The sequence below is a fragment of the Eleutherodactylus coqui genome, chromosome 8 (genome assembly GCF_035609145.1).
Source record: "Eleutherodactylus coqui strain aEleCoq1 chromosome 8, aEleCoq1.hap1, whole genome shotgun sequence".
NCBI lineage: Eukaryota > Metazoa > Chordata > Amphibia > Anura > Eleutherodactylidae > Eleutherodactylus > Eleutherodactylus coqui.
Window position 1 is genome coordinate 141,798,802 of NC_089844.1, and position 24,314 is coordinate 141,823,115.

At 47.3% G+C, this 24,314-nt stretch overlaps 1 protein-coding gene across 1 annotated transcript in view; it reads right to left on the minus strand.

The window, feature by feature from the left end:
- Nucleotides 1–10,767: 10,767 nt before the first annotated feature.
- Nucleotides 10,768–24,314, minus strand: part of FAM83G (family with sequence similarity 83 member G) — a 42,805-nt gene continuing 29,258 nt past the window's right edge. The window contains exons 4-5 of the mRNA XM_066576593.1: nucleotides 21,386–22,913; nucleotides 10,768–15,760 (exon numbers count right to left, since the gene is read on the minus strand). Of these exons, the coding sequence (XP_066432690.1) occupies nucleotides 15,380–15,760; nucleotides 21,386–22,913 (1,909 nt within the window). The 3' untranslated portion in view covers nucleotides 10,768–15,379. The remainder of the gene's footprint in view (nucleotides 15,761–21,385; nucleotides 22,914–24,314) is intronic.

The following is a 24,314-nucleotide window of genomic DNA, read 5'->3' on the forward strand; positions in this document are numbered from 1 at the left end:
GTCCCTGCCACCAAGACCTCTGAAGGCTCCATATGCCCACTCTGCATAGGAGAGGTGTGCCAGCTGAGGCCAGCCTATGGAGACCCTACCCGTTAGTATACCTCTGTATTAAAGGGGCACTGAAGCAGGAAATGCTCCATGCTTTCCAACATGTCGCTCAACTCCTGACGGGGCAGCCCCTGTCAATCAGAGGCCTGCTCTTCAAGTTACCCCTTACATATAGTCCCCTATGAAAGCAGCACCAAGCCAAGTCCCAAAACTTCAAGGGGACCCGGGTTGAATTCAGTAAGAGTAACCCTCCCTCCAGGTTCCGACTTGGGTAGTCCTTGATCGCCAGGGGCTTCTGGAAATGGGTTAACAGAACCTTTTCGTTGAGGAGCCTCCTCAACAGAGTCCTGATCTCCCACATCCCCAGACCTCACTGGCGTATTACCTTCAGAACCAAGGTAGCGTAAGCCGGGAGATATCCGTGCTGCGTGCGAAGGTCCTTCACTCACCCTCCTGTCTCCCATTCCTGGAAGAAAGGCTGAAGCCATCCCCTACAGGAGAATACCCACGGAGGAGCCCTCTCCCGCCAGAGGTTGCCTATGTTGATCTTAACAAAAGTGTTTACAAGAAATACCACGGGGTTGACCATAGATAACCCCCCTAGTCTCCTCGTGCGGTACGTAACATCTCTCCTAATTAGGTTCAACCTATTCCCCCACAACATTAGTAAGAACAGGTTGTAGACCCGAGTCCAGAGAGGCTCTGGCAAAATGCATACACTGCCCAGGTAGATAAATACAGGGAGCAGGTATGTTTTAATCAGATTAACCCTTTTCCGAAGGATCAAAGACCAACCCTTCCACTGGGCCACCTTCTGAGTGGCACCATCAAGCCTGACCACCCAATTTTGCATGGGGTAATCTCCCCGGGCAAATGTGGTGCCGAGAACTATAACAGAGTCCTGGGGCACTGGAAGGGTGTCCGGGAGACCAAAAGTAGGATCTCCCCTTCCTAACCAGAGACTTTCGCACTTATCCCAGTTGATGCCAGACCCAGATGCTTCAGAGTAGCGATCCACCTCCGCCATCACGTACTCTGCCTCCGCCCTCGAGGACACAAAGACAGTGACAGTGTCATCAGCGTCACTGCCACCCTGAGGGTGGCTTCCAGCACCGCCAGATCCATCCCGACCCCCGCCATAGGCCCATCATCAATCCTCCCAAGGAAAGGATCAATGGCAAACACGTACAGCAAGGGGCTCAGAGGACAACCCTGACGGATGCCAGACCCAACCTCAAATGGGTGGCTGACCCAATGCTGGGCCCCGAGAGGAGTCGGGGTGCAAACTTGACCAGCCGATTAAACAGCACTTTTGCTGTCCATATTGAGAAGCACTATGGGACGCCAGTTCTTAATACGGCTCGAATATTTACCCTTTGACAGAATGATCAAGGCTGACCTCCTCATTGACTTTGGGAGAGTGTCCGAGGAAAGACACTCATTGAATACCTCAATCAAGAGGGGACTTAAAGGGGTTGTCCCGCGCCGAAACGGGTTTTTTTTTTTTTTAAACCCCCCCCCCGTTCGGCGCGAGACAACCCCGCTGCAGGGGTTAAAAAAACAACCCGCACAGCACTTACCTGAATCCCGGCGGTCCGGCGTCTTCATACTCACCTGCTGAAGATGGCCGCCGGGATCCTCTGTCTCCATGGACCGCAGGGCTTCTGTGCGGTCCATTGCCGATTCCAGCCTCCTGATTGGCTGGAATCGGCACGTGACGGGGTGGAGCTACACGGAGCCCCATTCAGAAAAGAAGAAGACCCGGACTGCGCAAGCGCGGCTAATTTGGCCATCGGAGGGCGAAAATTAGTCGGCACCATGGAGACGAGGACGCCAGCAACGGAGCAGGTAAGTATAAAACTTTTTATAACTTCTGTATGGCTCATAATTAATGCACAATGTACATTACAAAGTGCATTATTATGGCCATGCAGAAGTGTATAGACCCACTTGCTGCCTCGGGACAACCCCTTTAAGATGTCCTTAAAGGTCTTGTAGTACTCAGATGTTAAGCCTTCCGGACCTGGCGATTTTATTTTATTTTTTTTGAGCCCAAGCCCATTAATCGCCAGTTTAACTTCCTCTAAGTTGATTTCTTCCATCAAAACATTAAAGAAGATGTCATCCCCTGGCTCAGGGACAACTTCAGCCAGAAAAGCCGACATCACATCTCGATCTAGATCCCTCTTTCTCAAAAGGTGCGAGTAGAAGGATCTGACAGCTTCCAGATTCCCTGATCTCTTCAGAGATCCTGTACAGTCGATCAGTCCAGTGACAACTTTACCACTGACATTTTACAGTTTCTGTAAGGGTCAGGCGAGTGGTACTTCCCAAAACCCCTCTCAAAAACCAAAGATGCGTGCCTATTATACTGGCACCCTTTGAGCAAAGACTTCACTCTGGAGATATCCTCTCGGCTACCTCCTGTTGAGACAAGATGTTCCTCAGGCCCTGATAAAGATGGTGCTTACTCAGGCTCCTGAGGCTAGAGAGCTGGCGGAAGAACCTCACTGCTCTGATCTTGATCATCTCCCACCACTCTGACTTACTGCTACAAAGATCCAGTAATGGTACCTGTCTCTACAGAAAATCTTCAAAGAACTGTCTTATCTCCGCTTTCTCTAGGAGTGACAAATTCAGCCTCCATAAGCCTCTGCCCATCCGGGGGGGGGGGGTCTCTGCAACATTCAGAGACGACAAAATTAGACAGTGGTCGGAGAATTCCACCTCCACAACAGACACTGGTGGAGAGATGGCTTCCTCCTTCAAATAAAACCTATCTATTCTAGACCTGCTCTCGTCTCTATAATAGGTGAACCCCTCGTGGCCTCGGGTGGACATGCACCAGGCGAGCTTCTCTAGCTATGCTATTAAGCGCGGCGCTATCATAAGTCAGCTTACGTAGGGAGCCTCCCCTGTCACGGGTCCTCGTGACTGCATTAAAGTCACCCCCAAAGATCACCTGCTGACTAGTAAAAAGGTACGGCTTGATCCTCATAAAGAGATCCTTGTGGTCCCGCTTGGTTTGGGGACCGTAGATGTTGATTAGCCGAAGCTCTTGTCCCTTCATGAGAACATCCAGGATCAGGCACCTCCCTACTTCTAACTCAATAACCCGTCGGCATTAAACCACTGCGGTAAAAAGGACAGCCGCTCCGCTATATGGCTTGGCCGCAAGAGACCAGCAAGATGGACCAGACCTCCATTCCCTCCTTGCCTTATGCACAGCTGCCAAATTTGGCAGCCTGGTCTCTTGCAAAAACAAAATGTTGGCTTCAGCGTGGCCGATAAAATCAAAGGCCACAAATCTAGCCATATCAGACTTAAGGCTGGCAACATTAATGGATGCCAGCGTCAACGGAGTGGGTGATGCCATCATTGGTGATCAAGTTAGATTGCTTTCTTCTTCCCACCCCCCTTCTCCTCAGGGTCTGAGGATGACCCCTTGCCATGTTTTTTGCTTCACCTTTGTCCAAGGTACCTCACTGTCTGCCTCCTCCAAAGAAGAGGAGAGAGTTTGGAACTTATTGGAGAGTTCGACAGGAGGAGAGTTGGGATTACCTTCCTGCCTCTGGCCTTGTGTAGGAAAAGTTTTCCTTTCCCTCGTTTTTCCTTTCCCAGTGCCCTGCTTGCATTTTTTTCTTTCTCCACTCCTTGTCATCCTCATTCACACTTGCATAGTAGGAGGAATCTGAAGAAGTGGCAGCCTCCTCCCTTTGGATCCTCCTGACCTTCTCATCCAATTCCCTGTCCCCTGGAGCCTCAGCTACATGATTTGCATCTGGAGCAGGGGCCAGCATTGACCCACCTGCCACCTGGGTTTCCACCAGCTCCCTGCTCCCTCTGCGTTTTTTTTTGGCGCCTCAGCTTGGCAGCTCCAGCATGCTTGTTCCTCCTTGGCTCCTGGGCTCCATCACCTCTGCTGGTCCCCTCTCCCACAGAGGCAACCTCACGGCTCTCCTCTGCTGGGGCGACAACCGCATTGGTGAAAGAGCGTGGACAGCGACTTAAAGGGGTTGTCCCGCGCCGAAAGGTTTTTTTTTTTTTTTTCAACAGCCCCCCCCCCGTTCGGCGCGAGACAAACCCGATGCAGGGACCTAAAAAAAAATCCGCACAGCGCTTACCTGAATCCCCGCGCTCCGGTGACTTCTTACTTACCGGTTGAAGATGGCCGCCGGGATCTTCTCCCTCGGTGGACCGCAGCTCTTCTGTGCGGTCCATTGCCGATTCCAGCCTCCTGATTGGCTGGAATCGGCACGTGACGGGGCGGAGCTACACGGAGCCGCTCTCCGGCACGAGCGGCCCCATTGAGAAAAGAAGAAGACTGGACTGCGCAAGCGCGTCTAATCTGGCGATTAGACGCTGAAAATTAGACGGCACCATGGAGACGAGGACGCTAGCAACGGAACAGGTAAGTGAATAATTTCTGATAACTTCTGTATGGCTCATAATTAATGCACAATGTACATTACAAAGTGCATTAATATGGCCATACAGAAGTGTATAACCCCACTTGCTTTCGCGGGACAACCCCTTTAATAGGTGACAGAGGTCACCACACAGGTGACACCTAATCTCTGCACAAGATGCTGCAAGATGACCTACCTCGCCGCACTTGTGACAGATCTTTGGCTGCCCCTGGTAGAAGGCCAAGATATGATCCCGACCGAGGAAGGCCACAGATAGTATGTGGGCCACAGAGTTCCCTGAACATTTCACCTTAAACCTCCCGATTCTTATTGGGCATGTCTACCACCTCACCATAATGACTTAGCCAAGTCATAATATCATAACATGAGAGTGACTCGTTACCAGTCAAAACTGTCACTCTCGACTCCGGTCTGGTGGGTTACCACTTGTGCAACGAAACCGCGCCAGCTGGGCTTGTCCTTCATCAACTCGTAGTTCCCCCAAAAGAGCTCAAGGCCCTCTGGGCGAACAAAGCTGATGTCGAACTCAGACGTGCCGTAAGGATGGATCAGGGCATAGATGTCATTTGCCCTGAAACCCATCTTCAGCAGCAGCTCTACCACCTTACTCCTTGAGGGGCATGCGTCATCGCCTCTCCACTGAAGACGGGCCACATTCCTATGGCCAATGTCCTGCCCGGTTGTTGACAGGGACCATATGGTCTCTCCCCTTTGCTCTCGGAAGGCACCGAGTCCATGTCTCTCTATCCATAGAGACAAATCCACTACTCTACCCCCTACATTCATCGAGCTCTCCTCCCTCATCAAGGCCTCCAGGAGGCGCTGCTGCAAAACGCCGTCCCCAGAGCCCAAAGACAAGGAGGACGCCTCTCCCCTCCCTCCAGCGGCGACACTGGCATAACTTCTACCAGATGTTGTCGCCGCTGGAGGGGCGACTGGATCCTGACCCACCCCCTGGCTACCCTCTGAAGCCCCACCCACCTGTACACAAGATGGCGTACTAACCGGGGACACCTGGAGTTCCCAGGGTCCCTGCAGGAACAGGGGGAAGCAGGGGTATCAACAACCACATCCATTTTCTCACTCACCTCTCCATTAGCTGCTGGACCAGAACCCATATTATCTTTACCCTTATTTTTCCCTTTATGCCCATTAAGTCCATGGCACCTCCAGTGGGTGGCTGGAGATGCACACCAGCAGCTTCCTTGTCTGGCCTTTCAACATTTTTCTTGACTTTGGTGCCTGTAACTCCGCCCACCTTAGCCACTCTGGGAGTTGTAGTTCCTCCAACTTTCCTTTCCAGCAACAGGCGGATGTTTACCATGGGTGGGAGGATCGGCAGACCTGGCCACCACCAACTGCGCCCCCTCTGCACCCGAAAGGCACTTTAGGGACACAGGGGGGACAGCCAAGCCACCGCAGGAGGGACTTGGCGCCGGATCACCCCCCCCCACTGGGACGTGACCAACATCGCCAGCACCGCTGGACTGGCCGCGACCCTTCACTTTCGCAACGCACTTCTCTACCTCATTTACTTCTCCATTCCCGCTACTGGCACAAGCGGGCTTGGAGTTTTGGGCCGCATTAACCCTTTCTTCCCCAGTCCCCTGCACCAGACCCACCACAAAGCCCGGGACTAGGAGCTCAGGGTTACCACCCTGGTCTGACTTTGCAGCCAAACCAGAGTGCTTGGTGAGATAAATACATTTTTCTTGAATATATGTTTTTTCCTTTTTCCTTCTCTTCTTGCTAGATGTTTCCGGGGGCAGATCTTTTCCAAAGTAGCAGGACTGCAGCCTCTCTGGGGACTCCTGCAGCTGAATCTGCCGCATTATCAGCGCCCCCTCTCCACTACTGCTGCAGTTGTCGTCAGTGTCCTCCAGGTCAGATTCGCCCGACGTGGGGGGCAGGCTGAGCTGACCTGTTCAGCTGGGATGCTGGGGCCAGTAGTCCCACCTGGCAGTGACGATTGCCGCTCACCAGAGCACCCAGCTTGCCCATCCTGAGCACCGTCCAATTCTCCCGAGCTGCTTGAGTGCCTGGCAGAGCGCTCTTTAATGCCTCTGCTGCTTACTGACGCCATTTTGCTAAACCTCTCATCAGTTAAGAGTTTTTCTTTGAAAGGTCCACTTGTTTGCAGGATCCTCTCCCTTTCTTCTTCATAGAAGTCAATAGCCTCCTCACAAGCTTTAATCTGCCGCGATATGGCCAATTTCCTGGTGCGGGATTTTGCCCACTCTGCATCATAGCGGGCAGCATGCAGCTCCTGCCTATATTTATTAAGCTGCCTCCCGACATGCGTAAAGTCCTTCATGTACTTGGCAATATGGGTTGCCACATCCCTCACCGATTCGCTCTCCTTGCAATCAGCCCAACTTGCCTGTGTACGTTGTTTTGCCCCATGATCCTCCACTTTCTTCCTCTGGCTACGAGTCATCTTACGCTCCTCCAGGGGAGTCAGGGTGATGTTGCTGCCACCCCGAGCAGATCTTCTCCCCTCCTGGGGTGCAGTACTCCCTCCCCCCGACCGAAGCCGGAGGGAGGAGGTCCGGAACTCCATGGCTGGAGCAAGCCCAGCACCTGTAGCCTTTGTTGGGTAAGATTCTTCTCACTGGTGACCACACCCTGGATGTTGCAGAGCTCTCAAACACCCAACCTTCTCCAGAGATGCACTCACTATTCTGCCGGTGGAGTCACTGTGTACATACATTACTTATCCTGTACTAATCCTAAATTTCATCCTGCATTATACTCCAGAGCCGCACTCACCGTTCTGCTGGTGAAGTCCTATATGTTGCAGAGCTGCAGTATTGTGCTGGCTTCATAGCAGAAATCTCTTAGCATTTTCTTCTGGTTCAGTGTCTGCGCAGAGCTTGTTGTAGTAATGTAAATGCTGCAAAATGTCTTCTGTACAGCAGGCTTCACATTTATCTGATGGAAAGGTTAGCACTCCCCTACTTCATCGAAACTTAGCTGAGCTGTTAGAGGGTTGTCTGTCAACCAGCTTGCTGACTGTTTCTTCTAACAACCAGCAGGACTGTGAGTGTAGCTCTGGCTGGTGTGAAGCTTTTGTAACCATGATATTCTGATCCATTTTATGTGTTTCCCTGCAGACAGACCTATATTCTGGAGCGCTTTTTGTACAGGTGTGCCTGGGCTGGAACCTCTACTTGTCCACAGTGCTGATGCTGGTGGTGACTGCAATGTACACCATCGCAGGTAAGACACCCAACACTATTGTTCATATTGATGACCTCCAAACCCTATAATGTTGTCATTCCCTGTATATAATTTTCAGTAACAAACAAGGGGTTGTCTAGTTGTAAACTATTGATGTCCTATCTTCAGAATAAGTCATCAATAGTAAATCCGTGGGGATATGTCACCAGGGACCCCTACGATCAGCCATTCCCTGGGCTAGTGCTCATGAGCTGCTATCTGCAGGAAGCAGACAGTTCTGTTCCCACCGCAGTGACCTAGCATTGAAATGCATGGGGACCGGGACTGCAATACCAACCCTGGCCACTGCAGGAGCTCTTCGCTTCCTGCAGAAATCGTCTCAGTGCATGAGCGCATTGTCCCAGCAGACAGCTGATCTGTGGGGGGTTTCTGGTAGCGGACCCCGCTGATATACCATTGATTATCTATCCTGAGGATAGTACATAAATAGTTTACAACTCGACTGCCCCTTTAAATGGGTATTTTTGGACTTTGTTAACATTTTCTATTGATGACCAACAGGGACACACGGCTCGGATCCAAATTGAATTTCACGAGAGCTACACTGCAATGCTATTTTCCATTTCGTCTGCTGACCATAGCAACAGTGGCACTGAGAATCAGGTGATAGATGGGGATCCGAGCGGCTAGTCCCCACAGATCATCTATTGCTAAGCGCTGCGGAATAAGTTGGCGCTATACAAATAAAGATTATTATTATTGCTGACCCATCAGTCATTACTAGAGAACATTAACAAAGTTTTGAAATACCCCTTTAAATCCAAGCTGCCTGGGAACATATGGCATGGAGCTTCCCAAAAGGGGTGAGCCTTTCAACATGTGCCCTGGTTGATAGAAAATGAACTACAATGTCCTGATCAGGACTTCTGCAGGTCTTGCCCTGCATATTATTTCATAAGTACATATTAACCCCTCCACCCCTGACTTTTTTTTTTTAAATGGCTGCACTCTTTTTATTTGACTCCATCATCTGTCTTCCCTTTTATTTATTAGGGGGTCTGGCTGCTGTCATCTATACGGATGCACTGCAGACGGTGATCATGATTGTGGGGGCCATTGTCCTTACCATTACAGGTAATAAACTCAAAAGCGAGAATATGGCTTTATTTACACCTATAGAGAGGGTCTATGCAGAGGATGGCCCCAGATCACATGCACCCCATGCAGCGTGAATGTGCAGGGCATTGGGATGTTAGCAGACGAGAGATCTGACCAGAAATTCATGGAGCTGGAGGTGGATGAGGGGCAGGCAGGCAGTCGTGGAGAGATGGGGTCCCATTTTCACTGTGAGCCCCCTCTCTTCTATTTGCACCCTGGCTTCTATGCAAGAAGTCAGTACAGGATGATGTCACTGCTTTACCCTCCTGTTTATTCGCTCCCCTTTCCTGTCAGTGTTTGCATACATATGAGGGAATATTTGCACGTTGCACCTGTTCCATTTCGGCATAAGCAGGCAGGATTTGCATTGAGAGACCCGTGCCATGTGTACTCAGCGATATACTTGGAGCTATAACTCGCCACAGTATTTGGATTAAAACCGGACTGTCCTGGCCGACTATCACTACCGCATGGGAAAATGCAAAACATCATTGACTCGGAACACCTCTAACAAAGCGACCTGACATAGAACATGCACATATGGAGGCATATGGTAGATCCACAGGAATGGATGTGTAGGAAAGTTGGACGCTTCTACTGGGGTAGACATATTCTGCAGTGTGTAAAGAACTGACCCAACTAATTTCACATGCGCAGAGTATAGGGGCATGTGCACATGGAAAGACTTAACACGGCTCTGCCATGTGAACCGCTGCAGAAATCCAATGCTAAACCTTGGATTTATGCCGCGGATTTGTATCCACAGACGGAATAGAACCATTCGATGGGGTAATCTGTGTGCAGATATCCTGACGTGGATTCCACATCAAGTAGTGACATGGCGCTCCTTTCTTTTTGAAATGCGGATTTCACCACCGGGTAAAAACGGCCGGTCCTGTGCCATCCTGGTGTGCATTATACCTACTCGGTGACATCATTGCACCTTTGTACTGTGACATCAGCATGTATGGTAATTGAGTGTGCCATCAGTAAGTGCATTTTTTGCACTATGACATCACTGTGTACAATACTCCTATATTGTGACATCACTCTGCATTATTCCTGTACTCCTAACACCAGGATATGCATTACTTTTGTGCTGTAACGTTGTACTTTGACATCATTGTGTGCATTATCTCTTTACTGTGACATCATTGTGTTCATTAGCGCTTTACTGTGACGTCATTGCGGGTGTTACACCTGTATTACCCCTACAATGTGACATCACTTTCTTACCCCTATACTGGGACATCACTTTGTGCATTATATCTGTATTGTGATATCACTGTGTGCATTATTCTTTTACCATGACATCACTGCGTGCAATATCCTTTAATTGTGACATCACTATGCATATTACCCCTATTATGTGACATCATTGTGGGCTTTAAAGCAGTTTTCTCATTTCAACAAGTTTTCCATTATCCACAGGATAGTGAATAACTTGACGATTGATGGGGATCCGAAGACTGGGATACAGAAATATTGCCCACCGCATGACTTAGTGCACCACTGCGCCATTCAGTTCATTGAGGATTGCCGTAGAGAACTAAGTTCCAGTGCTTGGCAATCTCCGGGCATCCTGTTCACCTCAAAGGGACCAGCAGTGATTGCCAAGTGGTTGAACTTGGCAAGCTCCAGTAGTCCCATTGCAGTGAATTGCAAGGTGGCACTGCGGGTACTGCTATCAGAATTTCGATACATGCCAGGTACAATTTCTCTGGATTGCTAGTGATTGGACCCCCACCGATCAGAAAGTTATCCCCTACCCTGTGGGTAAAAGATAGCTTGGTGAGATTGGAATACCCCTTTAACTCTTCATCTGCTATGAGAAAGGCCAGTGGGATGGGCACCCTCATTGATGAAATCCGATCTCTTTTTTCACATTATATCCGGTTTGATTGATGGACAATAACAAACTAACGTAAAATGAATTCACACGAGACGTGGCTTTAAATATAGCATATATTTAAAATAGCTTAAAAACCATTTAACAACATACAAAAATAGTCTTAGAACTCTGCAGATTGTCGCACCTGAGTAACCGAGAAAACATTTTCTGACGATCTTTGGTGCTGAAGAAAAAATATTAATAAAATAACAGGAAAAAAAAAACGAGATGTAATATTTAATCCATTACAACATATGGAATGTAAATTGCGGAATGAGTCGCCATTTTATTTTATACACGCATTCAAACCCGTTAACGTTTTTCTTTTTCGCACTGATCAGCGGCCGTTTGTTCCCACACAGTTCAGCTTGGGGGCATTTATAAGCATCTCGCCTCAAATCTCATCACTGAATTGTCCCCAGACGGTCGTGAATGTTAGATACAGTTACTGGGAACATGGCCGACCGCCAAGTGCTCACCTGACACAAGTGGATATAATCCTCTCAGACAGAACATAATGGACTCTGTGTATTTACTAAGACGTCACGAGTTACAACAACAAGGGATGTTTTATCCATATAGCTGTGTGGTAAACATTAGCTGTAAAGGTTTTCGGCCAACGGCCATTTATGAGAAACTTCTCACAGAAAAGCAGGCCTTGTTGCCCAAAGCAACCAATCAGAGCGCCGCTTTCATTTCTAAAATGGCTCTGGGAAAATGAAAGCTGGACTGTGATTGGTTTCTGTGGGCAGCCCCTTGTCTGACAGACAATTCCCACAAACTAGCTGCCGCGTCTCGGTAACGGATGTACCTACAATTTTTTTCACATTTTTTTTGTCAGATTTTGAATTAATTTGCTTTTTTCCCCTCTTTTGTAGCATTCAATGAAATTGGAGGCTACCAAAATCTAGAAAAGGCATATGCATCGGCCATACCATCCCTGGTTGTCCCGAATACCACCTGCCACCTCCCTCGCTCGGACGCCATGCATCTTTTCCGTGATCCGGTGAGCGGTGACCTTCCTTGGACAGGGATGACCTTTGGGTTAACCATCCTTGCCTCCTGGTATTGGTGCACTGATCAGGTATGTATAGCCATAATGGCGGCATAGGTAACAGAAAACGAACATGTAAGTCCCCATTTAGACAGCCATGTGCTGTCCGCGTATTTTACGGACAGCACACGGACCCATTAGGGTGCTTTCACGCATAACGGAATATTCAGCTTCATGCGGAAAAATTCGCACCAAAATCTGCATGTCTAACGTGGATTTGAAAATGGCTTAATTCTGCGCCAAAAGCCGCATTTAGATACAGATTTCAATAGCGAAATATGCTGCAGCGTATAGCGGAATATTCCGGTGTGCATGTCTGCACGGATGAGAAAAGCGCACACAATGTGCAGGTACACGGATGTTGGATGGCGCTCGGACTGATGTTCATGTGCTGCTCTACGAGAGCTGCGCCAAAGTTTCTCGAGTGTAATTTGAGCATGGCAGTCTGACTATGAATTAAGGGGTATTCTTAGGCCGCGTCCTACACGATGGAAATCTCGCGGAATGTCAGCAGCAGGACCGCACAGAAATTCAGCGAGATTTCCACAGCAGAAAGGTAGCTTTAGAACCTGCGCCATTTGGCACGGGTTTGAAGTGGCTTGTCTGCCTGTGTTCCGCTGCGGCCATCTCTCCCCATAGAGAAAAGAGAGCCCGCAATGAAAACGGCGATACAATTGACATGCCGCGGTTTTAAATTCCACGTGGCATGTCAGTTTCGGCGCAGCTTGCCCACAACGGACTGTCCGCAGCGTGTGGATGGGATTTTTCGCAAATCTCGTCCACTTTGCTGCTTAGTCTCGGATTTAAGAATCCTGGCGCCATTTCTGTGCGCAAAGTCAGCACGGAAATTCCGCTGCAATTCCTCCCCGTGTGAACGCAGCCAGTAGGATTCTTCCTTTGCTGGCGACTATATACCCTACTACTCTATGGGACTGATGGAGCAGCATTTACTATAAACTTGCGCTGCCGCGGTCCATGGAGGACGTGTTGTCTATAGCAACCAATCAGCTCAGTTCTTTCATTCTGTAACCTGCACTGGACAGAATGGAAGCTGGAATGGGATTGGTTGTTATAGGCAATAGCTTCACTAACTGCTAGCATTGGTTTTCGTAAACAAGGCCTAGTGTGTCGATTGATCAGTGATACTACTACAGGAAAAAGTAGGCCGGCACCACAATCTTATGAAATCTTGGTTGCCGGTTGCCCATAGCAACCAATTACAGCGCAGCTTTCATTTTACCTCAGCAGTGTAAAAGATGAAAGCTGTGCTGTGATTGGTTGCTATGGGCAACAAAGATTTTCTTTTACACAGCCGTGGTGCCGGCCTACTTTTCCATGCCGTAAATTAGCAGTGTCTTGTGGCTTTTACCTGCTTTGTCCACCATTCTATATGACGTAACATCCGTCTTATACAATAAGGTGCCACAACGGCTGAGGAGCATCGAAATGCCTGTTAATGTAGCTTTAAGATTAACATGAAGATTGCACCAAAGCACATAAGGGGGAAGTACAGCTGTGTTTTGTACCCTGTACGTTGCAATTCTCCTCACACCCCGTCTGCTATATACATACATACACACGTATCTACATAAAGTTACATATTCACATACATACAACTAAGTAAACCTAACCGCAAAATAACCAGGTGGAGAAACCATGAAACCTCAAACTTTTCTGAAGTCACCATTTTAGATGGTCATCGGACCCCCTCAGAGAACTCACATCTCTAAAATGGAGGAGAGAATGAACACCACCGTCTCTAGTCAGAAACTGTCCGCACTTGCAGTAACAACCATCGAAGTTACAAACATCCATTGAAGTGAACCTACAAACAAGAGAGGCAGCCATTTTGTAGCATTACTATAGCAGGGTCCACAGAGCAGAGAAATTAGTCTGCAGTCAGTATGTCCTATTAAAGCCTACAGATGCCATAAAAGGAGGAGTTTGTTGGGACCCCCTCCATGAGCCGGGGGTACTGACCAGCCGCGACTCGCACTTTCACACACGCGGCTGTCCATCTAGGAGGGCCTAAACATAAGTGTCCAAATCAAAAAGCTGAATTTGTCAGGGGTCTCAGTGACTTTTATATTAAGGACTTACTGAAAAGGGCGAGTGCGATATTGGGCCGAGTTTTGCGCTTGCCAACGTGTACTTTTTTTTTTACGGCAAAACGTTTTTGATTTAAAAAAATGTATTAAAGCCTACAGAGATGTCTGCCAGATTAGACATGGCGTACATTTGTGGTTGGGTACACGGAAAAGCCCAGATGCCCCTGATATATAAAGAGCAGATCACGTCGTGCAGCGGTGGAAATATTAAGACCGGCCTATGATATGGTGGTCTTAATAAATTCCCCCATTAAGATTGAAAGCATGCTCTGTAAATGTGTCATCTAGGGGAAATATGGAAACAGAATATTGGAAAATATCTGAAAACACTCTGCGAAAATGACTTAAGGGTACGTTCACACATAGCGGAAAATGGTGGGGAAAAAATGCGACCGTGTCAAAATCCTGCATTTGAAAAGGTGACATCTACTGCAGATCCGCATCAAAATCTGCACCAACGGCGTGGATTTTACATGTTTTCTGTTCTTTGGTGCGGATTTTTGGCTACATGAGAATGTACCTTTTAAAGAGAAATCCCTACCTTCTTATAAGGTCCCTTTCACAATGTGTATGGCTGTAATCTGTAGGGAAACTTGGCAGCAAGTGTTCAGTTTCCCTGCAGCGCCTCCACAGGGAAAATGAAGTATTACACCCATACAAATCAATGTGTTGTCTGTGTAACAGGGAAAAAGTCCTCCAGATGGGAGATGATCTTTATAATCACTTTCCACTCCGGTCAAGAGATGACATTTCTGAAATGATGACCCCCTATTAACTCAGAATCCCCCAATAGGATGTATGAAAATTGGTTTTCCAAACAAACAACCCCTTTAAAGCAGGCAGCAATATAGCTGTATCCACAAACATGACTGCCTCTAACTGTACGCATTTGGTAGGTGCACTTCAAAACCACGCCTGTTGTTCTTAAAGGGTAGCCCTCATATTCATCAGAATAACCCTTTAAGTCACTTTCTTAAACTTTCTTATCAAAACTTTACATGAACTCTTACTCATTAAGGAAAAAAAATGTCCACCACATATTCAAGTTGTAGAAATTGGTTTTGGTCCGCTATGAGAACATGGCTGATTGGACCCATTCAGAGAGTCTGGAATAAAAGTTAACCCTTTAATAGTCCTACATCTGTTGCACCTCCATAGAAAGACCTGGTTGGCATAGGAATGTAAACAGGTAGAACAGAAGTGCAGTAAACGCAGCCCCAGCAGCCAGGGGCATCAAAAAGTCAGTTCAATAACACCCTCCCCCCTCCAATAAATGTCTGCAAGCCTCACCAAGCATGTACACATTGGGGGCCTGCTAACACCTCTGTGGTGGTACGGCCGAGCAGCACACCGGTGTTATATTCCAGCAGCAGAGAACCTTTTACTATTGCACCACAGCTGGCATTATCCAACCACTTGGCACAGTATAGTCCATGGTGGCATGCCAATATGAACCTGTGCCCAGACACAGGACTACGGAAAAGAAATGCCACTTCCCATCTGAACTTATTTACAGGTCCTTATGTCCTTGAGGGCCATGCCCTCTTCTTCTAGCGTCCAGGCCACCAGCTGCCATCTTGTTCTTCAGATGCTTTGCCTGGGATAGCTTAGAATATGGAATTCCAAATGGGGTGGTCACAGTATCAGGTGGTACAGGACTTTGAGAAAGGGGACTGGTATAGTTGGCTCCATAGTCCTTGCCGCTCCAGTATCCTGGTCTCACCCCGGAGCCATCAGTCCTCCTACTGAGCTGACGGTAGGCTCCAGGACCTTCCAAACTCTCCTGCTTGGCCCTGCCCTTGCCAGTGTTCCTGGTGCCAGGATGGGAGTGGAACCTGTCGAATCCTCCAGTTGGGTTGTTTGGAGTAGTGTAATGGAAATGTGGTTTCCCCTTGAAGAGCAGGAAGAGAAGGATAGGGTGTTAGTATAGAATGTGTGTCAATCCTACAAGATGAGCAAGGTAAATATTAGTCAGTGCCCCCCTCCCCTTATACATTGACCCCTAAGTCATGCAGCATGCTCAAGATTGCGCAATACTCTGCGGATGTAGAGGAGTCGGAGCTATCAGACACTATTTGACCTGTTTGCTACAGTGTATCATGCGCACTTTTATCACGAGGGGGCATCACACAGCCCAATGAATAACCTGCTTATTTGTCCTGTAGCTGTTATAAGTTGGCATTTTGTTGTGGCATATGGTCATGCCTGATTGTCGCTAACCAGTTTGTTTTTTTACTCATCAGGTCATTGTGCAGAGATCGCTCTCGGCCAAGAACTTAAGCCACGCCAAAGCCGGGTCTATCCTAGCGAGTTATTTGAAGATGCTACCCATGATCTTTATCATCATGCCAGGAATGATCAGCCGGGCCCTTTACCCAGGTAGGAGGGGCACCAGTAGCACTTTATTATGAAGTCCTTGATTTTTTTTTTCTTTAACGTTTATTTTATAGTGTCAATTATGTCTTGAAACACAGCAGAGACGGACATTTTGTTTTATTATGGTTGTTAGGTCATATTTAGTAGATTGCATTCTCACCAAGCTTACAAAATGGCTGCTCAGACCCTATAGGCGACACGCGTAGGGCTTTTTTTTTTTTTTTTTTAACAGAGGACAACTCTCATGCGCTTAAGCGCTCAACAGTCGTCTCAACAATTATTGCTACCGTGCTTTTACACAAGAGCGATAATTGCTCAGTGAATGGAGGTGAAGCGTGCCAGAGACCACAGACCACTGTGCTCCGAGAGGACATGTAAAGCCTTAAAGGGATTTTCCATTGATGACCTATCCTCAGGGTAGGCCATCAATAGTTGATCAGCTAAGGTCAGTCGCTTGGGACCCTGACCGATCAGCTGAATGGGTGCATGCTGTCAGCGCAGCAAATAAACACAGGTCGGAGCGGAAGTCTCAGCGCCGACCTCTGTAGTGGCCAGCGCTTGTAACTGCAGGCATGGCTTGTGTTGATTTCAATGAGAGCTGTGCCTACAGTTACAAGGGCTGGCCACTACACAGAGGTCGGCGCGAAGACTTCCGCTGCTTCATCTCTGATCTCTGTGGTGCTGATAGCATGCACCTATTCAGCTGATCGGTCGGGGTCCCAGGCGACGGACCCCAGCTGATCAACTATTGATGACCTATCCTGAGGATAGGTCATTAGTAGTATTCTAAGTGGAATTATGAAGGGTGTGCAATGTTCCTTTTACACGGGATGACAGTTCTCTAAACGACTGCCGGAGCACTGACGTCCCCGCTAAGGTCGTTAGCGCTTGCGCAGAGCGCTTAGACTTCACCACTGGATCGCAGGCTTCTCGCGCAGTGCTTCAGCTTCTGTGTGGAGCAGGAAGCGTTTACACGGCACAAGAGTCCCGCCATCCAGCGACTTTTTATTCTGACAAAGTCAGCGGTAACATGGTGAACAATGTTTTGGGATTTATACTTGATAATTATCGCTCACTTTCATTTGAACTTTGAGCTATAATCGTCCCGTGTAAATGGCCCATAAGTGATCCTTATAAAAATGTTGGAAAGTAATCAAACACCATTTCTGGTGAAGTAAAAAAGAGGAAGCCTTTGTACAGTCTTTCTATGGAAATCACTCTGGACATACTTTTACACCCAGGATAACACAATTAGCTCAGTGGGACACTTGTATCATATGTGATAAGACAATGTCCTTTCATCCAGATGTATTGGCGCCAAATCTCTGCATATCTGGCAGTAGGCAAAAATAATCCAATGCCCGATTAGTAGTGAATGGACTGATATTCCAGCTGTTTACAGGCAAATGATGAAGCCCTAAATAAAAATAGGTGGTAGGGAGAGTCCGGGTGACCCTCAAGTTCACATAGCGATCTGTTCCAAGGACCTCTCTCGCTTAGGCCTCATGTCCACGGGGAAATTATATTTAGCAAATCCGCATCCTATTAGAATCCATTGACCATCCACGGTTAATTAAATAGCCATGGATGGTATTTTAAGTGATTTGTGGATTTCACGTGCGGGAAGAAAAATGCGGCATGCTTCATTTTAACGCGGATCGCGCGTGCGGGAGCTTATAGAGCTCATATCTCAATTGATCTCCCGCATGGAAAAAAAAAAAGACAATTATAGTGCATCCGCAGCAGATATACACGCGGGCCTGATTTTCCCCGTGGACATGAGGCCTTATACCCAACTATTGTGCTGCTGATACAATGAAACTGTATGGGGAATGAGCGATCGCATGAATGATTGTTCGTCCCTAATACAGTCTAAATCGGCATATATGAAGGCCAGACATCAGAGCGCCAATCTTGTTGATCAGCGCTCTTTACACAGCCCATGTTGAGCCGCATGAAAGTGCCCTTACCATATTTTACAGATTTCACTACATGTTCTTAAAGTGTCCCTCTGGTTTCTGGACAAAATTCTGTCTTGGGCTCGGAGAAGGTAGGAGGTAGATTACCTGCAGTTTTTTCTGCTATCATTCTGATCCACCGGTTTAGGCCCCGTTTCTGATTGCCTAATCGCCACAGTGTATAGCTAGAATTAAAGTGCATTATACGAACTCTTTGATTGGCCAGAACTGCTCACGTGATCATCAATGACCAATCAGAGCAGTGCAGAGTGTGCATTACATGGTTAGAAAATTACTGACGCCATCTTGGATGGCCGAAAACATGCATGGGGAGGTGAACTCCCCCCACCGTTCTGGGACAGGATTTGTCTCTCGAAAACCAGAGGGTTGCATTAATTAGGTGACTTCAGTCACTACAACTGAGACCTGGCAAAGGTCCTAGTCATAATTTTAATTTTCCACTAAAGGGGGTTGTTTTAGGGGGTGCAGAGGCAGCAGTCACACCCGGCCCTGGTGTCTGTATAAAGAAATATAAAGATCTGGCACATGACGCAGCCAAGACAGCCACCATCCCTGCAACATGCATCAGCAGGTGTCTACAAGCCCTCGTATAATTCCTCAAGAAAAAAACGGAATTCTAAGAAATCATGTGCCATGGTAAACAAGAACACAGTGTACAGCACAGACTCATGGAGGGCAGAGGATTCAGAATGTGCCAACCACTACAACAGCCTCACCCAGAACTCTGCCACGTCCATCTCAGTGGGGCTTATGTAGTCACCTGGAAGAACCAACCAGCAGTCATCTGATTGGCTGGTATAGTTCTTCCCGTCTTCATACATGATGGCCATTTTGAAATGTAGCCAGGCTGCTGACTAGAGCATTGCATGCTGGGAATTGTAGGTCATTTGGACACAAGCTGTACAGTGCGGGATAATAGACTTTAGCTTCCGGCTGCTATGGCGTTAGGTAAAGATCATTGTGCCTGCAGGCGGCTGCATGGTAAAGAAAGGCTCAAACACCAAAAGATCCAGGGAGCGGCCATTTTATTGGTTTTGTGCAAATATGCTTTTCTACTGAATTTGCAGGCAGGAGGGAAACAGTAATACCACAGAAGGAAATTCCATCTATAAATATGAATTTACAACAACCCACAGTTGAAATCTACAGAAAATGTCAAAAAAACTCTGTAAATCCTTTACTGATCTTGTATGGATTCTGCTTTCGACTCTGTTCAGGTCTAAATCTCCATCAAGAATTCTACTAGATTCCTGTTACCATAAAGCAGTGCATTGTGGGGGCTCAGCGGAAAGCTAGGGCGTGGTTTCCACGCGGAGTTTACCGCACCCACCCGGTTTGGCCAATAACAGATGTACTGGCAAGATCATATGACCATTGGCTAAGGCAAGTGGCCAGGCCGGGGTTTAGAACTCCTGGTAAAAGCAGTGTGGAAACCCAGCCTTAGTGAAAAAGCTCAGCAGGACAGACCCCACAAGCATTTATAGGGCGTTTTTACATGGAGCAACTTGCTCTGGTCAATGAAATAGGTGCTTGTCTACCAGGCCTTCACACGGGCCAATTCAGACTCGTGAAGGTTTGTTCATTATGAGCAATTGTCCCCCATCGAGTTTAAACATTGTTGGCAGCTCATTCTGTATACATGAGCAGATGTGCCACCAACAAACATTTTTTTGTACTGTATAAAAGATGCGATCATCCTAGAAACGAGCATTTGTTTGTTGGTTGGGTGATCAGCGGTACTGACTGGTGATTGGGGCAGATTATTGGGCTGGCTGGAAGGTCCTTATGCTGGGTTCATACCAGTACCGGGCTTTCAGTTTTCCTGTTCAGTCATAGGAGCAGGAAACTGGAACACCGGACCTGTACTAGGACGGACACTTAACGGCGCTACATGAACCCCGTTGACTATAATGGGTCCATCCAGAATTTTTCCAGACAAAATAGTGCAGCATTTTGTGCCAGATCAGCGTAGGAGGCTCCTAATGGGAGCCTCTGAGGCAGATGTGAACAAAGCTTTAAATGCTCAATTGGTGACCTGCAGCCATTTTCAGGTGGCCAATTTAAAGTGTACACTATATGTGATTGGACAAGTGGCACCACAAAGTAAATAAGGTGTCAGCATGTCATTCAGTTGATGTATCCTCTGGCTCCCTTGGTCATCGGACTGTATGAACATGCCACTTATCACCCGATGAACAAGCAAACACTGCTCTAAACATACGGCATCATTGTTGTCGGCAGCACATCTTCCTGTGTGAACAGAGGATGTGCTGCCGACAGCAATGAAACTGTATGAGGGACGAGCGATCGTATGAAGGCGCATTTGCCCTCGTACAGCCTGAATCGTCATGTGTGAAGGCCAGACATCAAAGTGCCAATCTTGTTGATCAGCGCTCTTTACACAGCCCACATTCAGCCATCTGACAATGGGGAGGAGCTAGACCTGTGTTTCCACAGGCAACAAGCAGACTTCCAAAAGCAGGTATGAAATAACCCAAATTGGTACAAAACAGTACAACAGAGGATCTGTAAATTACATAACCTTTCAGGTAGATTTAAACTGTGGATGTTGTTGAGAAAAGGGTACAAAACATAACCATCAATAAGCAGAAAGAATAATCCATCGTTCTGCGGGATTTTAGAAAAGTAGGGTACAGGTAACCAGGAATGTTGGCCATAGCAAAATGATGGCAGTGATCGGATTGTTACTGTGGCCAATGCCAACTGAAAGAGTCCAACTGTGCACACACAGCCATCGAATTCTGATACTGTATAATACTGAAGTTTAGAAGGATATCCAAAAAGCGTAGTCCACTGCACAATGTACCAGAATACAACTCGAGAAAGTTTAATATTTTCCCTTATGAATCTCAAGGCCATGAACAAGGTCGGAGAACCTATTTAGATACAGACATGCCAAGGAGAACTTGGTCGTACAATGTAACGTTGACCAGCGTAGCTCTGTCCACATGTATGTCCATATAAAAGTGGATCAGAGATAGTCAACTGGTCGTAAGTGAAGTAACACCACCTACAGCAAGGTTAAGTCAAGTTCATGTATCAATCTTATAAAACCCATCAATATTAAGATAAAATACATCCTACGAATCACTCGTCATGTCGGAAAATGGAAGATCACCTTCATCGACATCAATACACACCTGAGAAGGGTCCAAAGAGTAAATGCGGTCTTTCCTTTGTAAGGGGTTACCAGACAGGACATACTCCTCCAGCATAGTTCTTTTCTTTCCATTTTCTGAAGGGTTTATTTCCGCCAAGGTGTGAGAGATGCTGAGTGGACTCAAGAAGCTTCCTTTACTGATATGGCCATCGCTAAACTTTCTGTGAGGTGGAGGACGTTCTCCATTGGAAATTCGATCGGAACCCCTCCTGTGATGTGATGTAGATGGATAGTATTCCTCCGACATGGAGGAGGCGTTGGATGGAGGTAGAGAACCAGAACCACTAGATGAATATTCACCGGTGCAAGGCCTGAACATATCGGTGTCATCTTCATCTTGATCGTTCTCATTAGGTCCATTTTCTATGAGGATGTCAATCTCTCCATCTTCCACTCCATTGACAGATGGCACTGTGTTTTCCTCAGTCGATGTGCTTGATTTGAGCGATCTAGTGTTTATAGCATTCTTCATGCTAATGAAGTCTGTGACTTGCACTGTTCTAGGCTTTGGAATCGGAGGTGGCTTGCCCTCTTCGGTTGGTATTGAACCTGTGTCCCTTAACACAAGATGATTATTTGCAGCTAATGATGCAATGCCTTCAAGAAGCTTAGGAGAAGGTATCTCTTGCACATTGGGGCTAGCCAATTCCTTGCCATCATGCTGCTCCACTGCCAACGCTTCTGTTGGCACTCTACTTGCGGGAGATCCACCTTGGCTATCTTGTATTGATGCTGTACTCGTCGTACAGTTTGCTTTTGATTGATGCTCTTGGCTAGCCTGTTTGGAAGGATGACCTTTGCCAGACTCCTTGGATGTGGTGCTCTTGTCTTGATTGGATTCTTGTGTGTAGCTAGGTTGCCTGGATTCTTGTGTGTAGCTAGGTTGCCTGGAGGCATTCCTGCTAGAAGATGGACTCTCTTGTTGTTGTCTTGCTATCTCATTCTCCCTGGCCTGTTGCAGGAACTGAGCTGTTGCTTGAGCAGTGTCACAAATCTTGATTCTATTCATCTGAGAGGGCTGGGCATTCTTGATGTTGGGGTCAATAATATTAATATACCCCAAGACATCACTACCTGGCTCTGGGTCTGGCTCCACCCATGTGGGTAAATACTCAAACATGTCGGCTTTTTCCATACCCAGTAGAGCTGGATGAATCTGCTGCTCATACTTCTGCTGGTCAAAAATAGATATTCGTGGTTTGGTGGTCATCTTCTTGGCAATCTCTGGTTCCTTCTTGGAATCTTTGCCAGCTTCACTGGCACTCTTGACATTCACCAGTGCATACTTGGGATTAATTAGCTTCTTGGCAATGGATTCTGGGGGTGCTGAGGGCAGGGGAGCAGGCTGTATGACTGGCTCTGGTTCATCATCCATTGGAACATTTTTCATACTGACCCCCTTGGACAGGAGATAGAGTTCCTGGAATTGACGGTCAAAGCTCTCCACGACTTGGCCAGAAAGCACAGTGATCAGATTTCGGTCAATCCTCGCTGCCGACCAGGTGAAACTAGGGGACAAAATAACACCATTAAATAAAAGTTAGCATCGTATTAGCAATATTACAACATGTCGTAAACCCCTACTATTACATTATATAACCACAACTATTATAAATCTCGTACAATGCTACCTTTCCCAAGTTGGGCAGTTTGCGGCTTTAGTATATAAAAGTAGCTGCCTCTTTCTTGTCATTGAATCCCCTTGTACAATAAGTGGCCACTTTATTAGAGACCCCGTTCTAGTAGCACTTTGGACGTCTATGGACTTCAGAACTGCAGCAATTTGCGATGGCATAGATTCCACTAGGTGACGAAATAGTTTTTCAGAAATATTGACCCCATGCAGCTTTTTGTAGTTGCTGCAGATTAGATGGAGGTGCTGAAATGTCCTGATCAGCTGACAGGAAGGGGGTCATCGATTCATGCTGCTTGTGCCAAATTCTGACCTCCCATCAGCACGGGGCAACAGGAATCTGGATCCATCTGACCAGGAGAAGTTTTTCTGTTGCTCATTGATACAATTTTTGTGCTCTTTTGATTTCTATTTCTTTTAGACACAATGGTTATGGAACTGGTCGTCTGCTGCTATAGCCCATCCTTGCGAAGGAATGATGACTTGTGCATTTGGATACGGTAGTTGGAGCACAAGCGTTGTATTCAGCTGCTCTTGACCATGCAATGCCTGTTCAGCAGAACAATTCCTGACATCCTCCTCTGACCCCTTTTCAGTGTTGAGTTGTTTCTGTCCACAGGATCTATTTCATTGGATGTTTTTCCTCAATCACACCATTCTCTGTATATTCTCCAGAGCGTTGCACAAGAAAACCCCAAGTGGGTGGCAGTGAAATCCCAGCTCCAGCTAGTCTAGCACCGGTGACCAGGCCTCATTGGAAGTCGCTCAGATCGCTGGATTTTCCCATCTAATGTGGATTCGCACCGAAACGGATTTTATACTGCACTTCGGGGTCACGGGGTGAATTTCCATAGAGGGAAGAACCAATCATGAGAGGGCCAGGGGCTCTAATAAAGAGGCCATTCAGTGCATATTGCTGTTGGTTAGATATAGCAATAGTGAATCTAGAAAATATCCGATGATATATGTATATTCATCTCTGGATTGCCTGCTGAGTATATTGTCACCTTTCTGAGAGGTTAGTGTTACGGTATACTACCCTTGATACGCCAGCCCAGGTGCCCTAGATCTCACCCATAGCCCCTGTCCCTGCTTGCTTGCCTCCACTCCTGGCTAACCCCAGGTGGGCAACTGGGCAGCGGTCCCTACTCTCACTAGGGACCGAAAAAGGGACGCTGGTGTACCTGGATGGAAAGGGTAGAATACCGACAGAAAAGGCAGATGTAAATAACCAACACGAGCAATACTGAGCAGAACTGAGGCAGATGGAAAAACC